Raw genomic sequence first — 24,146 nt, 5'->3', positions numbered from 1 at the left:
GGGTGTTTAAAGTGTTCAGGTATTGGCCACATTTTAGTTGTTATAAGTATTTTCACACCTTTCTTTTTTTTATCCTAAGAATATTAGTATGGCTTCTTTGTGTTAGTATTTCTAGGAACCATGAGAAACTGATACCAAGAAATGTGTTGGCTCTTAAGGCCCATCATAAATAACAATGGTTTTTTCTGTTTTTCTAATTTCTCTGTTTATTATCTGATTGTTTGCAAATTTTCTAATTGCTGTATGGCAATTTCTGATTGCTGTAATAAGTATTGGTAATTGCACAATGTATTTAAATAATTTATTGCAAGCAGGATTTTTCTGGGTCAGCATCAATCACTTTATCAGAGTGATTTTTAAGGAGGCTGGAGTGCAAGCCTTTGGAAGCATAATTTACTTGATCCATGTATACAGTGAAAGAGCACTATAAATACAACTGCTGATTGCAGCAGCAAATTGTGCTGAACAGCAAACCAAGATCAGCAGTCTTCCCTTAATGAAGGTGAGAGGAACCTGCTGAGGATAAGTAGTAGCATTGATCCATAATGGGGTGGGAGACAGTGCTGGAGCATTGCTGCCCTCATTCTTCCTGTGTGCCTGTCTTTACAGGTGACTGTTTTTATATTCCTTCTTGTTAAGTCTTTTGGATTTTCAGCATGAATCAGATGCTTCACATGTGTTCAATAAACGCATTTTGTTCTCTTCTTTTTGCCAAGAAACTAGTTCTGCCCTGTATGTAACATTCCTTCAGAGATGGATACACAATGCCTCATGATTTGCACTTTTATACTCTCAGACCTTGTTATCCTTTGCTTGGGTCTTCAAGGTCTCTGTTTGTCATCCTTCATACTTACCAGTTTTCCATATGTAGATACAAGGTTGTTTAGCTGAACTGGCTTCTAAATATCTTTGGAAAGGGCATGTAAATCAGTTTCATCAACAATGTTCTACAATACATAAAAATAGAAAATTAAATCAAAACACAAAGAAATTGAAACTATAACATAATCTGGTCAGGAAATGTTTTGGAATCACTATAATTTGTAGTAGTTTTAGACTATTATGGGATAATTCAGCATTAACTTTCTAAGATTTTTTTTGCTTTGGTGTATTTTACCAACATTTGGTTTTAAAGAGCAAATTACCTATAAAAATGCAAAGAATATAAGAGTAATTGTTTGGTCTAAAAGACTTTTCCCCTTTTTTTCTCTTCATATATACAAAAAAAGAAACCACAACAGAGTATAAATCATAATTTTTAGTGTACTCACAGTAACAGACACCTGGATTCTCAGCCCAGTGGTGGTCAACTACTTCTCATCAGTACTCAGGTATCTGGGTTTTTGCATCTTGTTCTGAAGGTGATTTTGATAATTAGTATACTCACAGTGTTACAAACCCTAAACACCAAGGAGAATCCATCAGGAAATTAGCATTTCTAAAATAATTATTGATTTTTTTCAATTTATATTCAGTTACCATGTTCTGAAAATATTAACACAGTGTAAATGGCACACTTATTCATTGTGATATTTTCCCATTTTAGAACTATGGAAGCTGGGATATGACAAGGGGAGTTGGCTTACTCAGGGTTCCTGCTCACCCCAGTGGCATGTGTTCTAGGATTGGGATTCCCTGCTCTTGACAGGAGCTCATTTTTCAGGGTTATTGGGTTTTGGTTTTTTTTCCATTGTCATTGCAAAGAAACATGTTCCCCTTAGGATGTCTGACTTTGTGAAAAGGAAACCATTTGCTTTGTGTTTTATTGTGTCTTTACCTTGTACAGAAGAGTAAATAAATGCAGTGCAATAAAGCTGAGCAAGTATAGAACCTGAACCTTCTGGTCCTTAAGTCTGTCTTCCTTGAGAAGCAATGTAAGGAGCCTGTTCCCTGTCCTTTGTCTTTCTACTGGAGTAGACTTAAATTAGATCTACGTTTTTTTACATTTCATGGTACTCAAATGTAAAAAGCTTTTGGTTCTTTTTCATAGAAATTGGGGGTTTTCTTCTTTTCTAACATGCTTGAGAAATGCTTTGTAACAATGACCATAAAAATATGTTATATGTGTTGAACTTTAAAAAAAATCATAGATTTGCATAGCAATAGGTAATATAGACATTTGTCTTTTATGCTTTTGTTCATTTTCTGCTAGTGTGGCAGGAATGTGAATGCGTGATAAAGGATGTGGTCTGCAACACATTACCTACTTGTACTGCATGGGCATTTATTATTATTCCCTTTCTAGTGGTAAATTAGGACTTCTGAATTTACAGCTGGTTAATTACAATAAATTGTTATGGTAAACAAGTTGTTACTGGAACTAAATGGTGGCATTTTCTAATATTTGTGGTAATATTTCTTTCCAGAGTGACACAAGACTACTGGGAATACTTGGGACCCCTGGACTTAAAGGCCAGAAAGGAGACATTGTAAGCATTTGGGATGAATTTGGAGAAGTTTCAAAGGGCCTACCCAACCTGTCCCTGCCACCCTCAACACAGTGCATTTTATTTGATTTATCCCAATGGGCTTTGAAGGAATAGATTTTTGAGATGACTGGCACTTTAATCTGTGTAGACCAATATTCAACTCACCGTGTTATCCTGCAGAGGCAGCATGTGATCCTTTCTCCTTTAGTATAAATAGAAAGGGGAAATGCTGAAGGAATTATGTATGGTTTCTATAATGCCATCTGAGAAGTCAAATGAGCTGCCCTGCCAGTTATGTGGGAAAGACTCAATCAAAAAGTTGAAATTCAGAAAATATTTTGGATAGTAAATAATGAATATTTAAAGCAGTTTCTCTGTAGCGATGAGGCTTTCTATACCAAAAATACTCACAGACAGCCTCTAAAAATTACATGGAAATCTAATTCTGAATGCATACTTTATTGTTTATAGGTATCTGTCCTGTATAAAGAGCTCACTGATATTTTAACAATTGCATGCCTTTCAGACTTTTAAGAGAAGAGACAAGGGCTCTGGATATGTGACACAATTGACAACACTTTATTGAGAAGCCTGCAGATCTTCTATAGAAAACAGCCATTTAAATTCATTTGCAGATGTTTAAGCTTGATTTCCATTGTAATAATCGTTAAGATTTTGTAGCCCACACAGAAAAAAGTACATTTAAAGAAGAGGATGGGGTTATTTACATTTGCCAGAATACAAAGATTTTAAATATAATTAATTTTATTAAAAGGGTCAAAAAGGAGAATTGGGCATGACTGGTGCAAAAGGAGAAAAGGTGAGTTAATTCCTTACTTCTGTGCTCATGTGCTAGAAGTTGATGCAATGTACTGATTTTGAATGAAATCTTGTAAAATATACGGGAGATCAAGGAAAAATATGTGGGTATGGGAAAAGTTGTCCATCTCTAAATGTCCTTAGACTTTATTCAAGCCCCTTATTGGAGGGTATTTACATAGGCAAGTAAATTTCCCTGTTTTACCACCTCACCAAACCTTTAGCTTTAATAGCATTCAGACTGTTACTTAATACCTATTTAAAATTATTTTTATATATATTTATGATCAGAGGCTGCCTCATTAATTAGATGACAGTCATACTTTTTCAAGTTATGATCTTCAATATCTATATGAAAAAACAGGAAGCTTTAAATTATTAAAATTTGCACATTAACATGCTTATTTAGTATTTTTAGTTTAAGCATAAATTTTACAGTATGATTCAGAAGGTATTACTTGGGAACAGAAGTGTTTTTCGCTTTTCTAGGAACATGTGCTGTACATAGTTCTACTGATTAATAGTTGTTTTCCCATTCATCTGTGAGGCTTCTTGATTTCTTTGGTCATACCTATATATTACTATATAATTTTCATGCAGGCAGAAACAGTATTTTTACTCCATTGATAGAACAGATTTATGATTCTGTGTGTTATAAAGCACCTGTGCTTGAGAATTTTTCAGATTTGGATGCATGATTGCTCTCTTTAGTTCATGTTCTTGACCCTCCCTTGTGCTCCTGCTTGAAGGGATCATGAATATCATGGTCTTGGCATTAAATCAACATCATCTCTCAAGCAAACTTTCTAATACATATATTTGTATTTCAGACAGTTTTAAAATAGCCACATTTTCCAGGACTCTTCAGCAAAACTAGACATATGTGCTATTTACCATTTCAAATAAATCTGTTAACGTCTTTTCTACTTTTCCTTAGGGAGAGCCTTCTGAAAAAGGGGACAAAGGAGACCCAGTAAGTATAACATATTTTGAATATTCACTGCTGTGAATAATACACAGTTGAGATTACTGTCACACCATATTCATTCTGTAATTCTTTTCTTTGTAGACATCCACTAGATGCAGGGATTATGTGGAATAGCATATGTATTGTCTCCTTCTTACATATCCATCAAGGTCTCCCAGGTTATAAATAAAAAACAGAAGTGCCCTGATTTTCAGCATTTCTGTTGCTGGTACTGTCCATGAACTGAGTTTAGAGCACATGCTTTTTTTTTTATTCCCTGAAGGTTCTTTCTTTCAGCTTTTCCAGAAAGTTTTATGTGGCCTGATCTGTGCTGTTTTGATGCCACTAGTGTGGCAATTAACATCAGGCTGTTCTCATACAGCTGTTTAATGTGTGCATAACTTTTTTCTTATTTTGAGACAAATTTTCAAACACTCATTCTGTAAGACTCTCTTTACCTATGTTCCGTGTTTGTAATTAGTTTTTTGTCCTCTCTTACGATATTTGATCAAAACTAGTTGTGCTTTTAAATATAAAACTCAAGGTTACTGAGACTTTTTATTAACATATTATAATAATCAGAATAAGTCCTACTGTAATAATATGTGGGCTTGGAGGTGAATATTGGTTACCAGAAGAGATGTAGTGGTGATGAATAGACTGGAAATGCTGCTAAGGAAATGTAGTGTTTTCAAACATTTTTCCTTTAAAACATTGGGAAAACTTGCAGAAGAAATTAGGTTGCTATGTCTTTCAGAGTTTGCAAAAGGCATCAGAAATTATTTTATATTTTCTCAATATTTAAGTCTGCAAACTGCATAACAATATTTTAAGGTAGCAAAATAAGCTCTTATTTGATCCTACTTTAATTTCTAACTTCTTATAGTTGCATTTACTATTTTCAGGGAGAGACTGGAATGGAGGGATCAAAAGGAAATAAGGTATTTTTGGACTTGTACATACTGTATACATTGCCAGTATACTTAGCTGATACTGGGAGACATAGCAGTAAACTTGGATTTCTTTTTTTCTCAAACAAAATCATTAGGGTGAAATGGGAGATCCTGGACCACCTGGTCTTATTGGAAATCCAGGATCAAAGGTAAGTGAAAGTTATTTCATCCAATAACAATTGCATTCTATGCTGTTATATAACAGGACTCTGAAGCTATCAACTCTTTAGCTAGTATTAATGGGCAAAGAATGCAAGTAATTTATATCAAAAGTTCGTGCTTGGATCATGACTATTTTACATAAAATTTACGTTATACATTAAGTTCTTGTTGCTCTCAGCGTCACACAGAAAGGAATATTCAAGCAACACTCAGGTGTTATTTTGTCACTTGAGGATATGAGCACCCATTTTGCAATTAGAAATCCTCGGGTAGCTGGGTGAATTCTCTTTATGCTTAGTGAGGCAAGGAGCAATCACTGCCAGTACTTGAGCAGCTCCTTTGTTCAGTCCTGTGAGGCAGCAGGTAATGTTACAGCAGTCATGGCCTGGCTTTGAGTCTGTCCTCACAGGCAAACCTCAGGAAGTGTGGCCTGCATGAGTGGACAGCGAGGTGGATTCAGAACTGAACAGCAAATACCAGAGGCTCATAATCATGGCACAGGGTCTGGCTGGAGGCCTGTCACTGGTGGTGTCCCCCAGGGTTCAGTACTGGGCCCAGTCTTGTTTAGTTGGTTCATCAAGGATTTGGATGAAGGAACAAAGGCATCCTCAGCAAGTTCCCTACAACACAAAGTCTGGGAGGAGAGGCCAATACCCCAGAGGGCTGTGCAGCCCTTCAGAGGGACCATGACAGGTTTGAGAGATGGGCAGAGAACTGTCTGAAACTCAACAGAGGAAAGTGTAGGGTCCTGTACCTGGGGAGGAATACCCATAGGGGACAACTTGCTGGAGAGCTGCTCTTTGGAGAAGGACCTGCAGACCCTGGTGGACAACACCATGAGCCAGCAGTGTTCTTGTGGACAAGAAGGCCAATGGTGTCCTGGGGTGCATTAGGAAAAGCATGGTCAGCAGGGTGAGGCAGGTGATCTTGCCCTTCTGTTCAGCCCTGGTGAGGCACATCTGGAGTGCTGTGTCCAGTTCTGGGCTCCTCAGAACAAAAGGGACATGGAGTTCTTGGAGCAGATCCAGTGGAGAGCAAAGATGATTAAGGGATTGGAACATCTCCCTTACATGGAAAGACTGAGGGAGATGGACTTGTTCAGCCTTGAGAAAAGAAGTACACCTCATCACTGTTTATAAGTGGTGATGAGGTGATGAGGTTTCCAGGCTCTTACCAGTGGTGCCAAGCAATAGAACAAGAGGCAATGGGCAGAAACTGATGCATAGGAAATTCCACCTGAACATGAGGAAGAACTTCTTTACTCTGTGGGTGACTGAGCAATGGAACAAATTGCTCAGGGAGGTTGTGGAGTCTCCCTCATTGAAAGAAACTGCAATGTGCTCTAGAATGACCCTGCTTGAGCAAGAAGGTTGAACCAGACAACCCACTGTGGTTGCTTCCAACTTCACCCATTCTACAATTGTGTAATTCCATGAAAAAAGTAACTGAAGCACAAATGTTCTTGAGAATCTCTCATGATGCCTTGAATTGTATGAAACACAGATAGAACTAGAAATATTAAATCTAACTGCCACCCAACAGTATTCATGTTGGATAATATTTTAATTTTTAGATCATGAAAAGAAGACCCAGTGAGAATGGATGTGGCTATAGAAGCCTCAAAATTGTTGTCATAAAAATTATTCTTGAAATCTTGATCTGTTCTTTTTTTATGTCTTTCCCTTTAGGTATTCCCTTTGTATTTACTTGTATTTGCTTTATATACATACTTTGGATTTTGTACGTATCCGTCCACAAGACTTACAGAACTAAATGTTAGAGTAAGGGAGAATGAGCAAACTCTCTACTTCTTACTCCATGTGGAAGACAATTCTAAATGCCTGATGTTTTAATATATTTACACATAAGAATGCTTTACACCATATTGCAGTAGTTGATTGACTCTTACCTCAGGTGTGTATTATATCATTTCACAGGGACTGCAAGGCCCTCCAGGACCTGTTGGACCCAGGGGACTGCCAGGAGAAGCTGTATGTATTGGGCCGTTTCTCCAGCTGTAGCTGGGGTGTGTGCACAGTGAAGCAGTGCCGCAGAAGTCACCATAGCTGCTCCTTTGTGGGTGGTGCTGCAGCTATCAGAGGTTGAAGCACAGTAGGATGGGATGCCTCCCTCAACAGGCCATTATCTTGAGTTTCATTAAACCATCTATATCGTGCTTCTTACACTGTTTGATAGCCTGGAGTGGATGTGGATATTGGGGTTACTTTTTACATTAAATTACATTGTCAAAGAGTCATCTAGCAGATAAGGATTACTTCTTTCTTTCCTAAGAAACCACTTGAGCTTGGCCCAACTAAAAAAAAAATTTGGGAAATCCTTAGAAGAGAAGAGAGAGGAGAGGCTGTATGTATTTTATACCAATATCAAAAATGGATAGGGTAGGCCATGATCAGTAAGCATAAATTTTCATTTCCATAATGATTTTGTGTTGGTATAAGCAGAATATTCTTCATTAGGGTACTTTCTTTCTTATGCTTCTAGTTTGGATGCCTGGGTGAAACGAGTAGCTGTCTGTACTAAGTACAGAATGCAGCAGAGAAAGCAAACACAGCTGCTGAACATTCACTACCGGCATGAAAATGTTGTCATCTGTCATATGTCAGTGTATACAAAACTGTGTACTTTCTTCTCTTCACTGAGAAGAAAAATTAAAACAATATGTGTTTCCTTGTCTTTTTCTTAGAGAGTTCATTTTCCAGTCCAGCTTAAGTTTCATACTAAGATTTTACTGTTCAGTTTGGGCAATTTTATCCTTTACTGTGAAAATTACTGGTATTCTTAACAAAATGCTTGACTAAATAGTTGGTTGAATAACATTGAACGGTCATGGAAAAAAAATTCTGTATTTGTTGCAGTATTGTGAAAGAACCCAATTAAGCCTTACTTGTTATTTAATAGTTTCTATTTAGATTTTAATCTTTTTCATTTATCTTCATTTCTCTGCATTTATAAAAATCCTTCATGAAAAGGAAAAGGGAAAATACTGAAGTTAAAATCAAAATGTGAAAGATGAGAAGATTTAGACAAAAGAAAGGCTGGAACATACTTTATTTAGTGAAAATGTTCGACTGTCCATTACATATCTAAAACATTTAAAAGGAATTGTTGGATTAACTAATGTGAAGTATTAGAAATTAATTGAGGCTTTTAAGATACCAGTTTGAATAATTAACTAGTACAAGAAATCATGCAGCCCTCCATGGGCAAAAGAGATGAGACACTTACTTAAAATTCAAGTTTTTATGTGCTACTTCTTTCCTTGAAAAAACAGTTGATTTTCAAGACTTGGAATTACTTTGAAATAGAAGAAATAAACCGTTTTGTCTCTGCAATTCTCCCCAGTAGGGTCCAGAAAATAATCTTGATTATTACATTTTAACTTAAAGAAAAATGATTTATATATTTAATTATGGAGGCATTAATTAACTTATAGTCTTTAACATTTGGAGTCATTACTAATGCACAGTAAATATTCCAGTGTAAACTGTTTTTCATCTGTGCTTTTATATAACCATTAAGGGAATAGCTATAAAAATGTACAGTTATATTTTTATTGATTCCAGGGCTTACCAGGAGATCCTGGGGTACCAGGAAACCCCGGAATTAAAGGAGACAAGGTATGTCTTAAGTGTTTTTCATTAAGCTTGATATGTTAAAGCATTTTAAATTTTCACTTTGAGAGAAACCTTCCATTCTTCTGTAGTGCATCTGTGTGGCTGCTGTGTGAAGTGATTTTAAAATGTACCAGCAGCAACCTCCTGTGTCTTGGAGAAGAAATATCTCTGCACTTGGAGATGGTTCAGGCTAGTTTGGCAACCCAGCTGCTCTTTAGATGAATAATTCAAGTAATATTTCAAAGAGATTGGACTGTGCCCTTAGATCTGGGCTGTGCAGAAATGTCACTTCAGGTCCTGACTACAGAACAACCTTTGCAGGGTAGTGTCCTACCCCACTAAAATCCCACTTCACAGTCAGACATATTCATCTTGGCAGAGCTCTAGGGCAGCTACACTGGCTCACATGTAAGCTAAGGCTGGATCTCCTTAGGACATTGTATTTTGCTGTGTAGAAATCCCTTAGTTAGAATTCATCTCCATCAGCAAGGACTAAAAATTATGTGTGTGCATATACTAAATGTAAAGAAGGAGAAAAAATGAGGATATACAGGTGTGCTCTGAGCTATGGGATGTGTTGTGGTATTTATACATTATGGGGTACCAGGGAAACCAATAAACTGTAGTCTGAAGTGAGCTGAAAGAAAGGCAAAAGAAATAACTGGAACAAGGACAAAAATATACTCATTTTGCAAAATGGGACATGGTGGTTCAGAAAAAATCAGAAAGGGTGTTGCAGGAGCCTGCAAGGGACAAGAGGCCAGCATAACAAAAGGCTCAATTTTACTGCATAAACAGCAGAGTTTAGCCATGGGGAACAAGAGACATTGCTTGTATTGAAATAAGAGCAGAGGTGTAAAGAGGAATACACTCAAGACCCCAGTGGTTGATAGCTGGGAGAGACAGCTGTTGTTTCAGCTGTTGTTATGAATTAGTTGGCAGAGTTTAATGACAACTTGCATATTAGGAGCCTGGAGAACAAGAAATGTAGATCAGATGCATTGCAAGCATGGAAAACCAAGAGAATGCTGGTTATTGTTGATGGTTCTATGACCCATGTCTCCAATTCTGTAACTTTTTGAAGGAAAATATGAGGGTATTTTTTATTCTCTATATCTTTTCAGGTACTGGCACTTTCTATGATAAACTTGATAATATTTAGAGATTTTTCATAGGGAAAAATCCTCACATTTCAGTTAGTGATTCAAATTTATATTGTAGGGTGACCCTGGTGGGATTATGGGACCACCTGGACATCCAGGTCCTAAAGGTGATATGGGGCCTCCTGGACCAAGTCTGCCTGGAACACCAGTAAGTCCATAATCTGAAAAGTCTCTCCCGACTTTATTTTCTGCAGGGGCAACTGGGAAAGAATTCTCACTGTGCAATGAAAGAAATCACAGAATGGTTTGTGTTAGAAAATACTTGAAAATTCATCTAGTTCCAACCCCCTTCCATAGGCAGGGCACATCTCTCCCTAGAGCAGGCTGTCCAAAGCCCCATCCAACCTGGCCTTGAACATTTCCAGGGATGAGACATCCACAACTTCTCTCAGCAACCTGTTCCAGTGCCTCCACCCTCATAGTAAAGAATTTCTTCCTAGTAACTAGTCTAAACTTAGTCACTTCCAGTTAAAATCCACAAAGCAAGTATTTTTTAATTGTAATTTCAAAATCAAAATATATTTTACAGTGGTATTATAAGTGCACTAAAATATAGAAATAGTGTAAGTCTATTAGTCTGTTAGTGTGGTCTAGAGATAGTGTAAGTATCACAAATGATCCTAGTGACACTGGCACTAACAAGGAAGATATATAAACTTGTCACAGTTTATTTCTAAGGGCTTGCTAATTTTGGCCATTAAATTTATCTAGTCTCTTGGATTTCAAAACATAATTTTGGTTTTTTTTTGTCTTGGTTTTTTCCCTGTTTTGTTTTGTTTTGTTTTGGGTTTCTTTTAGGGTCCCACTGGTGTTCCTGGAAACCCCGGTCCAAGGGGTCCAAAGGTATGCCAAATACATTATTTCTGTTTCTAAAAATATTTTAAAATTTTATTTTATTTTATAAAAAGATAATATGATAGTTTGCATTTTCAGAGCTTTTGTGATGGAAAGCCTTGTACCTTTCACAGGGAGAAAGAGGACTACCTGGTGTACAGGGAGCACCTGGAGAGATGGGGCCCCCTGGAATAGGCATCCAGGGATCACCAGTAAGTAAACCAGCACCCAGAATTTGGGCTTCTTGCTGTTCATCACTGAGCAACTGCAATGGGCAAACAGAGCGCAATAAAAAGCCATGAACTCTCTTCTGGCCTGACTCCCAGCTCCCAGTTTGCTTCAAGGGTTGCTCTGCAGTTTAAGTTCAAACATGCAGCAAGTTGACACAAACATCTGAGGCATTCATAGTAAATCATTTTACTGCAATAACTGTTTCAGTTATTCTGCTTGTTTCCCAGGTTTCTTTCTTTTTAATGCCTTTAAATAAAGCCACCTGCAGTGCCTTCAGAGTTTGCAGTAAAAAGAATTGCTGATGTTGATGGTGTACCTGGTAGGAGGTACATGTTATTGCAGGAGTTTTACTCCAGTGAAACAATCTCTGCCTCTCCACTGAGGCAATCTCTCTTCAGTCAACCAATGTGTATCACCTGATACAATTCAGTTTATGGACAGTGCTCTGGTATAAAGGGAAAATATTTGTGAAAGGTGACTAGGCATTCACCCTGAATGTCTTAATCTAAAATAATAATACTTAAAGATAATATTTTCAGTTACAATATTTTCTAATCTGAATTTTTAAAATTACCCATTTATATGTAAATTATCTGTTTCTATTCAACTGCTCATTAGCTTTTTTAATGAATCTTCTTGCTAAATACCAAGTTTCACTACAGATCATTAATTTTTGGAAATGCTTGCCCTAAAAAATGGGCATTTGCAAAGTCTTGAGGTCTCTAACTTTGGCAAAATTACATGTGGATCTAAAGCCAAATCTTAAAGTAAGCCTTTCTCAAAGTGAAAACTGCACAAACATCCCACATTCAGCATTTTTAGATGAAGTTCATCTCTCTTATCCCAGAAAGTGTAACTACTGATTATTTGGAGTTTTCTTACAGGGTCCTATAGGTCCAACTGGATCAGCAGGTGTGCAGGTAGGGTATAAGTTTTCTCTTTGATTCAAAAACAGTACTTCAGTTCAAGAGTTTTGCAGGAAAAGTATTCTTATATCCTAAATTACCTTTCATGCTCTTAGGGCCCTAGGGGACCTCCAGGATTGCCAGGAGCTCCAGGTACCCCTGGTATTAATGTAAGTGACAGTTTTATATATATACACAAGAAAAAGTAATGTGTGCCTCATCAAGGAGTTACGCCCTCAAGTTTTCCATTTGTTTCTAGGGCACTCCAGGAAGAGATGGAAAGCCAGGACTACCAGGCCCTCCAGGTGATCCTGTACGTATACAGGGAAAGCTTTTGCATTTGCTTTGGTGCAAATATATTAAGTTTTTATGAGGTGAGATAGCACAGCAAGCCTAGAAGAACCAGTGATGTGAAGATAAAGTTGAAATACTTACTTGGGAAAGACAGAAAACAGCCATGTTATGTACTTGGGCTCAGTAAAACCGAGACTGTCATCATGATGTTTCCTTAAGCTTAGAATTAATTACCATGTAGTTAATGCTTATCAAAAATCACGGAGCTGAGTGCCACTTAGCAGATTATTCTCAAACTTGAAAAGAGAGGTCTCCCCCATTCTCAGTTCTTGTCAGTGATTTCATTTCATTTGGGTAAGTAGATAAAATTCTGAATTTGGAGTGGGAAAGATTGCTTGCTTTTTGAAGATGTAATCAAAATTCAGAGGCTGTCTGAAGTCAATAAGATTTAACTCAAGAGAGATGAGGATAAAGTGCTTAATAATGAAAGCCAAAATCCATAAGTAGAATAAGTCTGGAATGCACAGCACATTGTAAACTAAATGTAAGTAAAATGTTTGATGCTGCTATTAAACAGACAGGTCTAAATGGTAAAACTCACATATTTACCACAAATGGTAAAACTCAAAATTATTGCCTTTTGCTCTCTTGAAATACTCTTCTCTTTGGAAAAAAACATTTTTTCCAGGGAGATGTAGCAAGCAGGAGTGAATCTGGAGAATTAAGACCATTTTAACACTCCCAAAATCCCAGCATAATTCATACACTTATTCAGAGAACAACACACAGATGTGTGGCTCTGGAGAGTGTGTTTGCAGCCAGGCTGGACGTGCCTTACACCCAGAGCAGGGGAGCTGTGTGGTACAAATGCACTTGGTTTGGTCTCGTAAATGTGTGCCCTTTGCAGCTGGGGTGAGGACCCTTCCACACTCAGGGTTTGGGGTCTGTGCCAGACATTGATAGAGCAGCTAAAATAAAATTAGAAAAGGGGAGAGGCTGGGGAAATTACACTTCTAGTCCAGTAGGAGGATCAACAGGTGATATGGTAATAGCCTGCCTAGCTGAAAAAGGTCCTGAGGAGAAGGGTGAAAAGTCAGGCCATGTAGGATTTTGCTTTCAAGTCTTGTCAAATGGTTTTTAAGAGCAGCTGATCATGTACAGTTTACCTCTGTGCAGAGGATAGACTCACACCTTACACAACAATGTCCTCAACTTGTGCTAGGTGGTGTTGTCTCACCCTAACAAACAACTTGGCACGCTTTCAAAGGTGGTTATGCCACCCTACAGACAGCATGCTGATTATATTTCTGGTTAATTATATTCAGCAGTGCATCTCTTGAGCTGATCTTTGACACTCATTGCTTTTAACTGACAGTCTTTGGAATATGCAAAAGAAAGTGCTTATATTTTATTTTTATTCTTTAAGATTGAAAGAATTGAAACATGCTAAACAAAAAAAAAGTTAACTTATTTTGAATGTGTCTAATTTTATCGTATGCCCAGGATAGATATGATTTTAGATTTAGGAATTGTCAGAAAAAAGAGAATTAGTAATTGGAGAGTCTGTGAATGAAGCTGATGACAACCATGGCAATGAGTTTTTAACAGGGAGTCTTTAAAGATAAATTTAATGGCAGATGTTGGAAATCTGGGATCTGTTTCAGTACAGTATAAATCCACTGACTGATATTTAAATGGCTCAGCTTTAGTATTGGTAGCAATTTAGCAGTGGCACCAAGGAGTTACACACTAATTATTAATGCTTAAATGCAGGGAAAATATTACATATGTTGCTTTTGTTGCTGTAGCTGGATTATTTCCAGTATCTGAGCTAATTTATTGAAGTTAGCTTTGGCATCTCCAGAATTTGTACTACAGATGACAGTAGAGTCAAAGCCTAGGAGAAAGGAGGAGGAAAGCAATTGAAGATAATCAGGTGAGAGTACAAGGCATTCCAGTAACATTGAGCTGTTGCTGATGTGCTACAAAAACAATATTAGTATGTTCAGGAGTTAGGCTGTTGTCATGGTTTGAGACATTTCATTGCATTTACAGTTAAGAATTACAATCAGTAAGTTGGGTTGACTGTGATATTTACTATATCTGAAAACCTGTTTTTTCTTTTGACTTTTCATTAAAAAGTAGATTAAACCAACATATATATATATGTATAAAATCAGCTCTATGTGTAATGATACAAAGTTTAGAAGCAATGAAAACACATCAGAATCAATAGCGCTTTGTAAAACATTAACTGCAGATGCCTTTTTAAATTTCAGGTTGCACTTCCACTTGTGGGAGACATGGGTGCTGTACTGAAGGTAAATTTTTCAGAGATGAAATGTCTTTTTTTGCTATAAACATGCTTTTTAAACAAACGTGAACTTGAGAGCTTCTGTAGGTTCAGTTCTGACTTACAGGGCTAGCCTAAAATAGCATTGTGATATTTTTTAAAATTTTTTGTTTTCTTGTTAAAAATACTTCAGAAATGAATTTTATAGAAATTTTGCAAAATAGTGTTAGAACAGCAAGGGAGATGGTAGCCAGCAAAGGCCTATTCAGCATATCCAGCCCACAGTATGAATTGCTACAAATATACTTTGTTCTTCACTTTAGTTTGTAGCATTAATTTCAGTAATATACAAATGGGGAAAATAGTCTAGAATTTCTAAGGTATTATTTTGAAAATAATGAAATTTGGAGTGTTCTGCAATAGTTCAAAATGAAAACTGTGCTCAGGAGAATTTCAATGTGAAAAGCTCACATCATTTCTTCTTTCCTTTATTAATACATCTGCTTAGGGTTTATTGACTTTCTCGTTTCCAAATCTGATTTATTTTAAGTCTTTCCTTTTGATTGTAATTGTGCTGCCTTTCTGCTGTACATGCTTTTCTTGTCAGAGCTCTCTCTCTTGCTGCTTCTTTAAGCTTCATTCTTCATTTCTCAGGGTTTTGGGTTAGCACTTCTGTATACTGCAATTTAGCTGGCAAATGCTTCTCTCAGCATTGCAGGGGTCATTTACTTTTAAATAACTAGAGATTTGAAGCTGGAGAGAGTAACAAGTAGCCTTCATCTCTAACTAGTCCTTGAAAGGAAGATGCTCAAAGCTGAACACAGGTGTGTCTGGGGCTATCCAAAGTAAAGCTAAAAATGTGTTAGCATGGTTTGAGTAGAGTGTGAGAGATGGGGAGGAAAACAAGGAATTCTCCCCGAGCAAGTAAATGGTTTAGAAGAGAGCAAGGACTGAAGAAAGCTTTGGGTTAAAAACAGAGGCTTGGTCAGAAGGACAGGAAGGAAGCAGTATGCATGGATCAGTCTGCATGGATCAGATCTATGTCATAAAAACATTTATTTGTCACTTCATCTTCTGTCTGCTCCACAGGGTGATCCTGGCACAAGAGGTCCTCCAGGCATTCCTGGCAGAGAAGGACCAAAAGTAAGTTTTGAAGAGTGTATTTTTCATTGGTTTGGATCTTGTTAAAAGCAAAAAGACAGATTCTTACCTTTGTGAGACTTGACTTTTTTGTCTCACCCGTGTCCCTGTGGCATTGGCCAACTTAAAAGTTCAAATGATTTTTATGTTTCAGGCCTCTTCATGTGTCAGTTTGCCTTTTGTCTAAGTTGAGTGAGCAAAATAGCCTGAGTTGAGTCCCAGGCCCAGACAGCTTTTCTGTGTCATGCCTCCATTAAAGCTGGCTCAGATCTGAGTGCCCAGCAGTGCTTTGCTATCTCTGGACTCATTTTGGGTGAGAATCCTGCAGTGAAGAGGCAAACTTCCCCTGTCTCCCTCGTGTGCAACACAGCTGGGCCACCCTGTGCCCTTGCCCCTGTTCCCCTGGGAGCAGCACAGCCATTTCCCTGGCCTTGAAGGGTCACTGGCATCAATCAAAATCCTGCTTCTCTGGAATCAGATAAAAAGCCACATGGTTTGAGATATAGATAGTTCCTGTCATCGAGACTAATTCCATGGAAGTGAACTTTCTCCATTTCAGCAAGCACTCAAGCTCTTTGGTGCTTGGTGACTCAAAAGACTCTAAGGTCTTTTGAGTATTTTGCCTCCTAGGAACAAACCACTCATTTCTTTTCACCTTGTGGGGAGGTTTATTTGGAAGTTTTCAGATGGTTTTGATCCTTTGCTTTATGTTTTATGTACTATGGTTGTAAGGGCATCCTGCTAGCATTTATTGAGTGTATATAAAATGCCCTACAGAGCATGAAATTCATTGTTCTGTAATAGAAAATATTTGTTTGAATGTTATGTTTTCATAGGGAAGCAAAGGTGAACGTGGATTTCCTGGGCTTGTGGGGGAAAAGGGCGATGAGGTAAAATTACTTCATTTCTACATTCTTATCTGAACCTGAGTAAAGACCTAGACTGAAAATTAAATGCACAGAATGTTAGCAATAAATAGGCTAATGCCAAATATTTTCAGAAAATACTTCATGTCTATAACGTATTTGCTTTCATTTTGGTAGTTCCCCTTTAGAATTCACTTTTGAAAACTTCCCATTAAGCAAATAATCTGATGTGAACAGTAATAGCAGCAACTACTATTAAGTGGAAACTGAAAAATATTTTAATAAGCTGAATTTAAAGTATTTACAATATTTTTCATCTTATATTACATTCTTAGAGTTATTTTTATGTCTTTATGGAGAAGGAAAAAAAGCCAAATCACTTGTGGTGCCAAATACAAAATAGCTGCTATAGCTTTCATTTTCAATTGAAATATTTGCAGTTAACATTTGAAGAACACTATCAGTGCAAAAGAAGAAAAAAAAAAGAGAGGTCACCACAGCAGAAGCCATTAAGGAAATTAATCTGGATAAATAAATGAATTTCTTAGTGGCCTTAGCCAACTGAGGAGTTAAGTAAGCCATTAAAAAGTATGTGGTGAGCACTTTGAAACTCCAGACTACTTAACTGGGATTAAACATGTCTATTTTAATTTAGGAGTGCTGGTTACAAGACACAGCACCTGGAAAATACAAGAGGAATTTAGAGTGTATTGATTGAGGGGTTTGTAATTCTTTATAAGCATTTCACATTTCTTCAGTGCTAAGACCATGATATCTTAAGAATTTTTAAAGAGTAGTAGAATAAGAGAATATTTTCCCAAAAGAATGTGTTTATCAGTATTCTTGGCTTACAAAAGTACACAGTTGTATGTGGAAAAAAAAGATGCAGCTCCTGCTACTGTTTTGCCCCAGAATTTAGCATGTTGTCAGCCTAAAGTATCCTGCTTATTTTTTTCTTTGGTTTTATATGATACACATAGAGCTCATTACATATATATTTTACATATATATTTGGTTTTAGGTGACAATATATAGACCTCACACCTCATGTGCCCCCTGAGGTGGAATTCAGAACATATTCCCTAAAAGGATGGGGCAGCCAAAAGCAAATTTCATTCATAATTTTACTTAAAAAATAAATGGGACGGTAACACATACTTTGTGTGCCATATGGGATACCTTTAGCAGTCAGCCCTAGGAGGAATGAGGCATTACAAAACAATTTTGACAATTCAAATACTATTAAACAGATGAGACATAAATAAGATATTGCAGGGAATTAAGAAGTTATAAGGTAACAGCAACTTTATGTCTGGCAGATTTTTTCAAAGGAGTCTAGAGCAAATTCATTGTATATTTTTCATTAATGCTATGTTCATCATTCATATGTTTCTTCACCTTTTAAGAGCTGGTGAGCTCTGATATTTTCAATGTTTTGCAGCAACTTTTGGATATCACATGAGGGTGAAAGTGAAACTTCTTTTCAGAAACATGCATGAAAACATTTTAAAAGTAACTTCTTTTTACAAATTTCAATACTTTATTTTGATCATTTATTGTAATGGGAAGAAATGGGAAGAAAGAGAGAGAGGCCTACCTGAAGCCCTTTGAAATATGCTCATTAACTTCCATAGGCTTTCCAATCACCCTTTAATCTTTGGTGAACTTGTTATCTTCATTTTCAAAGCACTTCTTTTTTTCAGGAGAGGTTTTTTTAATATCAATAGTAAGAATTACAGAAGATGTTCCTTTGGTTTCATATTAATTTTTCATGTAAATGTACCATCAGAGTAAAGGAGTTCAAAAGGAGCAGAGAGCACATTAGCTTTTACCTTGCCACTCTGAAAAGCTGCAGAAGTGGATCAATGTTCTCTGTGTGTAGGAGCAAGAAAGAAAAATCAATATCTCTCCATCTCTACATTTTTGCTGATCTATTTCTCGCCAAATTTCTTCCCTCAGTCTCCCCCTCAGAGCACCAATTTCAGGGTTCCTGACCACTGTGGCTTTCTAGGCTGCCTCCTTCACCATTCCTTCTTAAACACTGCATTTCAAATGAGAAATGCACTTTTTCTGAGGGGATTTTTCTTGTCAGAGGATGGACAGATGAAATCAATCACTGCTTGGAAGAATCCATTTCTCTTTGTGGATTATAGGGAGAACCAAGAGTGTTAGCTCTCATTAGTACATCACTTTCACATGTCTAAAATCACACCTGAGCCTGGTGTGGCAGAGGAAAGACACTCAGTGCCACACAGGCTTGTCTCAAATCCCACCTCCATCCACTGCAGTGAGTTGCACAGCTGTTATGTTTAGTAAGTGGATACTAGAGTCCATTGATTTTCAGACAATCAAATAGAATACAAGCAGGAAAGGAGATCATTAAATACTATGTAAAATGTCATGTTCAATTACCAAAAAGCCAAACCAAAAATGAGGCAGAAAGTACCATTTCATTTCGATAGCATCAGGTAATAGTGACAAGCCTGCTTAAGTGTCTTCTCACCAGAAAAAAAAAGGCACCTTTTAATAAAAGAAAATAGAATATTAATCTCTAAGGAAAAGCTTGACATCTGTTCTTATCTGCACAACTAAGGACAAAACTATTTACAAAATATCGGCTAAAAAGGTGAAAGTTTGAAGGACAAGTGGTGTTTATCACTCAAGAAAGAAGTTGCCTCTAACCTGGTTCAATGATAACCTGATTCTCTTCCCCACCTGGTGGGGTGGTTATTTTATAGACATTACTAAAAATAAGGCCTACATTTTAGAAGAAAATACACTGTAATGCAGGTACGGTACTGCTGGACATGCTGAATATAAGTATTTTTGAAGTATAAGTGGAGAGGAACTAGACATGTGCTCTTTTAATCTCCAGGGTCTCCAAGGTGCTCCTGGACTGCCAGGTGTGTCAGGACCCAGTGGCCCATCCGTAAGTGTGTGGTATCACCTGTGATCTCATTTGTTTCTGTAGGGCTTGCTATAACTGCCTAGATCTAGTCCTTTCTTTTCTCTTTTAGGAGATTAATAATAAAATCTTACCCATTCTGACGCTAGTGAAGTAAACTACACTGCTGTTGATGTTACTGAAAATACCATAATTGTCTGGACTCAAAGTTTATGGAACTTAAATAGATTTGAAGTTTTGACATTACTAGAGAATCTGTGAAGTTACATGATTTATGATGTGCAAACGTGCAGTTAAATGTGTATTTTTACCCAAGTTAGGGTCATGTTAGTAATAAAACCTAAAAATAATTCCAGCTACTCATTCTGAAAAAAAACTTAGTGCAAAAGCAAAGTAATTACTTGGTTTCACAATTCAAAACCAAAGAATGAGAAAAAGCTGACAATATTTAAAGACACTGAAATATATCATTAAAATTGTTGGAATTAATGGGAGAGGTCCTCTTTGAAATGTTTTCAAATGTTCTTTTCTACATATGGGAATGACATTAGTTAGTATGATCATTATTCATTCCTAGGCTTCATGACAATACTAATACTTCTTTCAAAAATTGTAGCACATTTAAGAAGTTTAATGTGGAATACATAAATTGGCATTTAGCAGTAAAATGCGATTCTCAGCTGGATCAAGATGTGCCAGTTAGGGTCACCACATTTAATTTGTCAAGGTGAAAATGCAATGGTCAAGACGTGTTTTACCCTTCAAAGGACTTATCAGGAGGACACAGCTGTTGTATCAAAGAGAAGAGAAATATTTAAACCTGAAGGAGAAGTACAATTAGGTTTAAACTGCCTCCAGAAAGCATGTTTTAAAAACTTAGTGCCCCTGCAAAAATATTGTGTGTCATTGTTTCCTAACTTATACAAACAATTCTGTGTTGTGCAGGGAGTCCCAGGAAGACCTGGACATCCCGGTCCAGCTGGAGCAAAAGGAGAAAAGGTATTCCTTCTTTTTAACCTTGGTACAGGTCTGTGAAGGTTTTGCAATCCCATTACACTGTGTTTTGGGAGTCTTTTAAACAAGTATAAGAATGTAACGAAAATGTTTCAAATTTCAAATTTTTATTTGTGTTTCACTACAACTTTCCCTAAGCAGTTCTGTGCATATGGGCTTATACTTCAAAGTACGGTCCTTGTGTATTTTATTTGCAGAGAATTTTCTTTAGGCAAAACACAATATATAAGGTTTAGGAAAGTGAAAATATATTTCTGACATACAATATGACTAGTGAATTCTTGCTGTACTTCTTATTCTTTTATGAATATTATATTCAAAAGCAGTTGTACAAGAACTGAAAGTTATTGGGTGTTACTTATTCTGAAAAATTATGTGAGCTGACTTTATACTTATATTACACTCTTTTATATATGCATATAATACATATATATATGTGTGTGTGTGTGTGTGTGTATATATACATACACACATATATATAAAGAACTGCTTTTTCCAAAATTTTTTATGTTCTTTTATCAGAAACTTGATATTATGAGGTCAAATTCAATTTCATGATTACTTCAAATCAGAGCAATACTGCAGAGCCAAACTTCGCTGCAAAATCTTTTCTGGGTCAAGTTCTACATTTTGTGTAGGAATACAGCTTTTCTTTCAGTAGTACTCTGGGCTTTTCCAGGCATAGCACTGCCACATCCACATGTGGGATTCTAATTCCCCACAAAACTTCGGTATGACTAAGAAAGAAAACTGTTTTGTAAAGCTCTGAAATTATTTCAGTATAAAATTTGAATGAGAGTTGTCTCCTTGCAGATCACGGTAACAGAAATTTACCCCGCTTCTTTTCTTTTTATCTAACTGAATGCAAAACACATATCTTTGATAGCTCCTTGTTCACAACTCACACACAGGTGGGAGTGAGAAGCCCCTGCTCTACAGCTCGTGTCTCATCATTCTAAAAGTGGAAAAAGTGACATGGCTGAAGAGTAATGAAGTAAACTGAAATAAAGCCCCAGTAAATTTCTCCTCTGTCCTTCATCTGGGACACACTTGAGAATTGATCACATAATGTGCTTTCTGAAGTAATAGGATTTTAATTCCCCATGAAGTTCTTCAAACCACTCTTGGGAGGCTGACAATTTCTAACAATTAACAGGGCCATTTGTAAATTATCCTAGTATAAATGTTCAGTAAGAATTATATTTTTCTGCTGAGCTAATTATTGGCATTGAGCACTTAGCTTGATTTTTGCCACTTCAGTAATTTTAAATTTGTGACTTAAGTGTATCACTGACATACATTAAATAAGATCCAACAAAGCCAGTGAAAAATTCTGACAGACTTGTTCCAAGTTGTACAGTGTATTTATCTGAATTGTGGTGATGGTATTTTGAAAAGTTTGTTTGGGAAATTTTATGTTGAAAACTTTGCAGCTCTACTATCCACAGACCCCATGATTCTGCTGGGTAAAAATCTCAGCAGCTATGCCCTGTATAATATAAGCAATTCAGTACACAATAGCAGAACAGGCTAGAGATACAGGTAACAATGGATGAATATTTTACAGTAAAAACCAAAAAAATATTAATTATATCTCTTAGTAAGGAAGATTATTTAAAAAAAATCTTAATTTATATTCAATATGTTTCTACGTAAACTGAATTTCTGAAACTGTAGCTCTTCTTTATTTACATATGAATGATCAGCTGAGGACTGGCTTTTGCAAAATAATAAACAAAGCATAAAATTCATGTTAACTTTTATCTGCCAGTTGTTTAGAAATTCATATTAACAACTCTTTTTTTTTCCTTCTTCTCTCTCCTGGTACACATGAAATGATTTTCCCAACCCAGGTTACCACTGTTATTTTGCCATAAGAAAGTTTCTACACATGAAGCAGCAAGTAACTAACAAAATAAAAACTAGTAAAAAGTAACGATTCATGCCTTCCCTAAAGCTAAAACAGGAACACTGCAGGAGAATTTATTCTTGATATTACCTGCTCTTATTGACTGTATCTCTTGTTTGTTGTCATTGTGGTCATCATGGCTTGAGTGTGGAATAGATGTGGCCAGTTACAGTAAATGAGTTACATCAATCTCTTGCTGTACTAGGGTAGTGAAGGTTCTCCTGGGAAACCTGGACCACCTGGGCCTCCGGTGAGACATTTTGTTTTATATCTTGAATTCATATTAGGAACAATGTGTGGGTAAAATGTAATGCAATATAAAGAACTGAGTGTTGGTCTAATAAAAATTAATATTGCAGGAAGGTAACAGTGTCTTTTTTCGAAAGGTTTCCAACTCCATTTTTTTTCCTCTCAATTCATCACTGAGTAAGTTCAGATCACTAGAGCCCTCTAAGAAACCTGTTCAAATTACTTAACCAGTCCAATATTATTAGAGTAAAATTGACAGCTTGGATCTCTTGAGATCAGAGAGCCCAGGCAACCTAGGGAAAGTCTGTGGAGCTCACTGGACTCTAAGTTAAGTGGAATAGTACCTAACACAAAATTTATTATGGAGAATTATAATAATAATAATCAAAATATGATGCACACTGATTTACAGGTTTCTTGGTTTATAATTTTTAAAAAAGCCCCAAGTTGTGGTGGTGTGTATCTTATGTTCTTCTAGTATGTGGAATCTTTGGCAGATTGAGAACAAAAAGGATACCACAGCTTTGCTGAACTACAGGACTTGAACAGGGCAATAGTTCTGCCTTTATAATTCATAAGTGACACTTACTTGGTTTTTATGCTTTAAAGGGTATGCCTTACAATGAAAGAAATGGAATGAGCAGCTTATATAAACTGCAGGTATTTCTCTTTAATGTTAATTGCTTTTTTTCAATCCCCACCCAATTTTAGCCCAACTCAACTTTTAAACTTGCTGTTACAGGGAGGAGTGAGTGTCGCGAGTTATCCCGGTCCACCAGGACCTCCAGTAAGTGCTACCAGAAATCTCATTTCTAGCAGCTAAGGGCATAGAAACAGAGGAGGGTTAGTTGCATGGAATTGCATTTTATTTGTGAAAGATTTCATTAACAAGGATTGGTATGTAGCATACATACTGTGATTTTATGTTTGCCAAGCATTTTAGCCCATTTTGGAGAGTGGTTTATTTTGAATAAATCATTTCATCCTAGCAAGTAAAGGCTGCAGAAATGGTACATAATTTGGTATTGGAGCCTTTATTGAAAGTATTCTTATACTAAAAATGTGTAATTTTGTATTTATAGTTCATGGAGGCATAGTTCTGTAGTGAAATTTGGTGCCAGAAATGAGAAGCTCAGGAATTCTGATCTGAGTTCTGCCACCGATTCACTACATGTTGCTACAGTGCAGGAAAATGTGTAAAACTTAGAATTAGATTGTGGAAGTAATACAGGGCTGGTGTCTTCCGCACTGCATGCAGTACCTTGCAGCTGGACAGTGTTGCTTTGGTTCCATGAATCTAAAGATGCTGTGCATTTATTTACATTCTCCTCCTTTTTAGCACCAGAGGCAAGTTCTGTTTAGAGATGATTGTCTCTTT

General features: G+C 36.7%; 1 protein-coding gene across 1 annotated transcript in view; it reads left to right on the top strand.

Annotated features, from left to right (window-relative positions):
- COL19A1 (collagen type XIX alpha 1 chain) overlaps positions 1–24,146 on the top strand; it is a 172,939-nt gene that overhangs the window by 127,601 nt on the left and 21,192 nt on the right. The window contains exons 18-38 of the mRNA XM_058801774.1: positions 2,367–2,429; positions 3,205–3,249; positions 4,186–4,221; positions 5,121–5,156; positions 5,264–5,317; positions 7,268–7,321; positions 8,915–8,968; positions 10,187–10,276; positions 10,927–10,971; positions 11,097–11,174; positions 12,078–12,113; positions 12,215–12,268; positions 12,358–12,411; positions 14,672–14,713; positions 15,775–15,828; positions 16,662–16,715; positions 19,567–19,620; positions 20,542–20,595; positions 22,725–22,769; positions 23,378–23,428; positions 23,511–23,555. Of these exons, the coding sequence (XP_058657757.1) occupies positions 2,367–2,429; positions 3,205–3,249; positions 4,186–4,221; positions 5,121–5,156; positions 5,264–5,317; positions 7,268–7,321; positions 8,915–8,968; positions 10,187–10,276; positions 10,927–10,971; positions 11,097–11,174; positions 12,078–12,113; positions 12,215–12,268; positions 12,358–12,411; positions 14,672–14,713; positions 15,775–15,828; positions 16,662–16,715; positions 19,567–19,620; positions 20,542–20,595; positions 22,725–22,769; positions 23,378–23,428; positions 23,511–23,555 (1,098 nt within the window). The remainder of the gene's footprint in view (positions 1–2,366; positions 2,430–3,204; positions 3,250–4,185; positions 4,222–5,120; positions 5,157–5,263; positions 5,318–7,267; positions 7,322–8,914; positions 8,969–10,186; positions 10,277–10,926; positions 10,972–11,096; positions 11,175–12,077; positions 12,114–12,214; positions 12,269–12,357; positions 12,412–14,671; positions 14,714–15,774; positions 15,829–16,661; positions 16,716–19,566; positions 19,621–20,541; positions 20,596–22,724; positions 22,770–23,377; positions 23,429–23,510; positions 23,556–24,146) is intronic.

This window comes from Ammospiza caudacuta, chromosome 3 (genome assembly GCF_027887145.1).
Source record: "Ammospiza caudacuta isolate bAmmCau1 chromosome 3, bAmmCau1.pri, whole genome shotgun sequence".
NCBI lineage: Eukaryota > Metazoa > Chordata > Aves > Passeriformes > Passerellidae > Ammospiza > Ammospiza caudacuta.
This window is presented reverse-complemented; position numbering and strand designations above follow the sequence as displayed.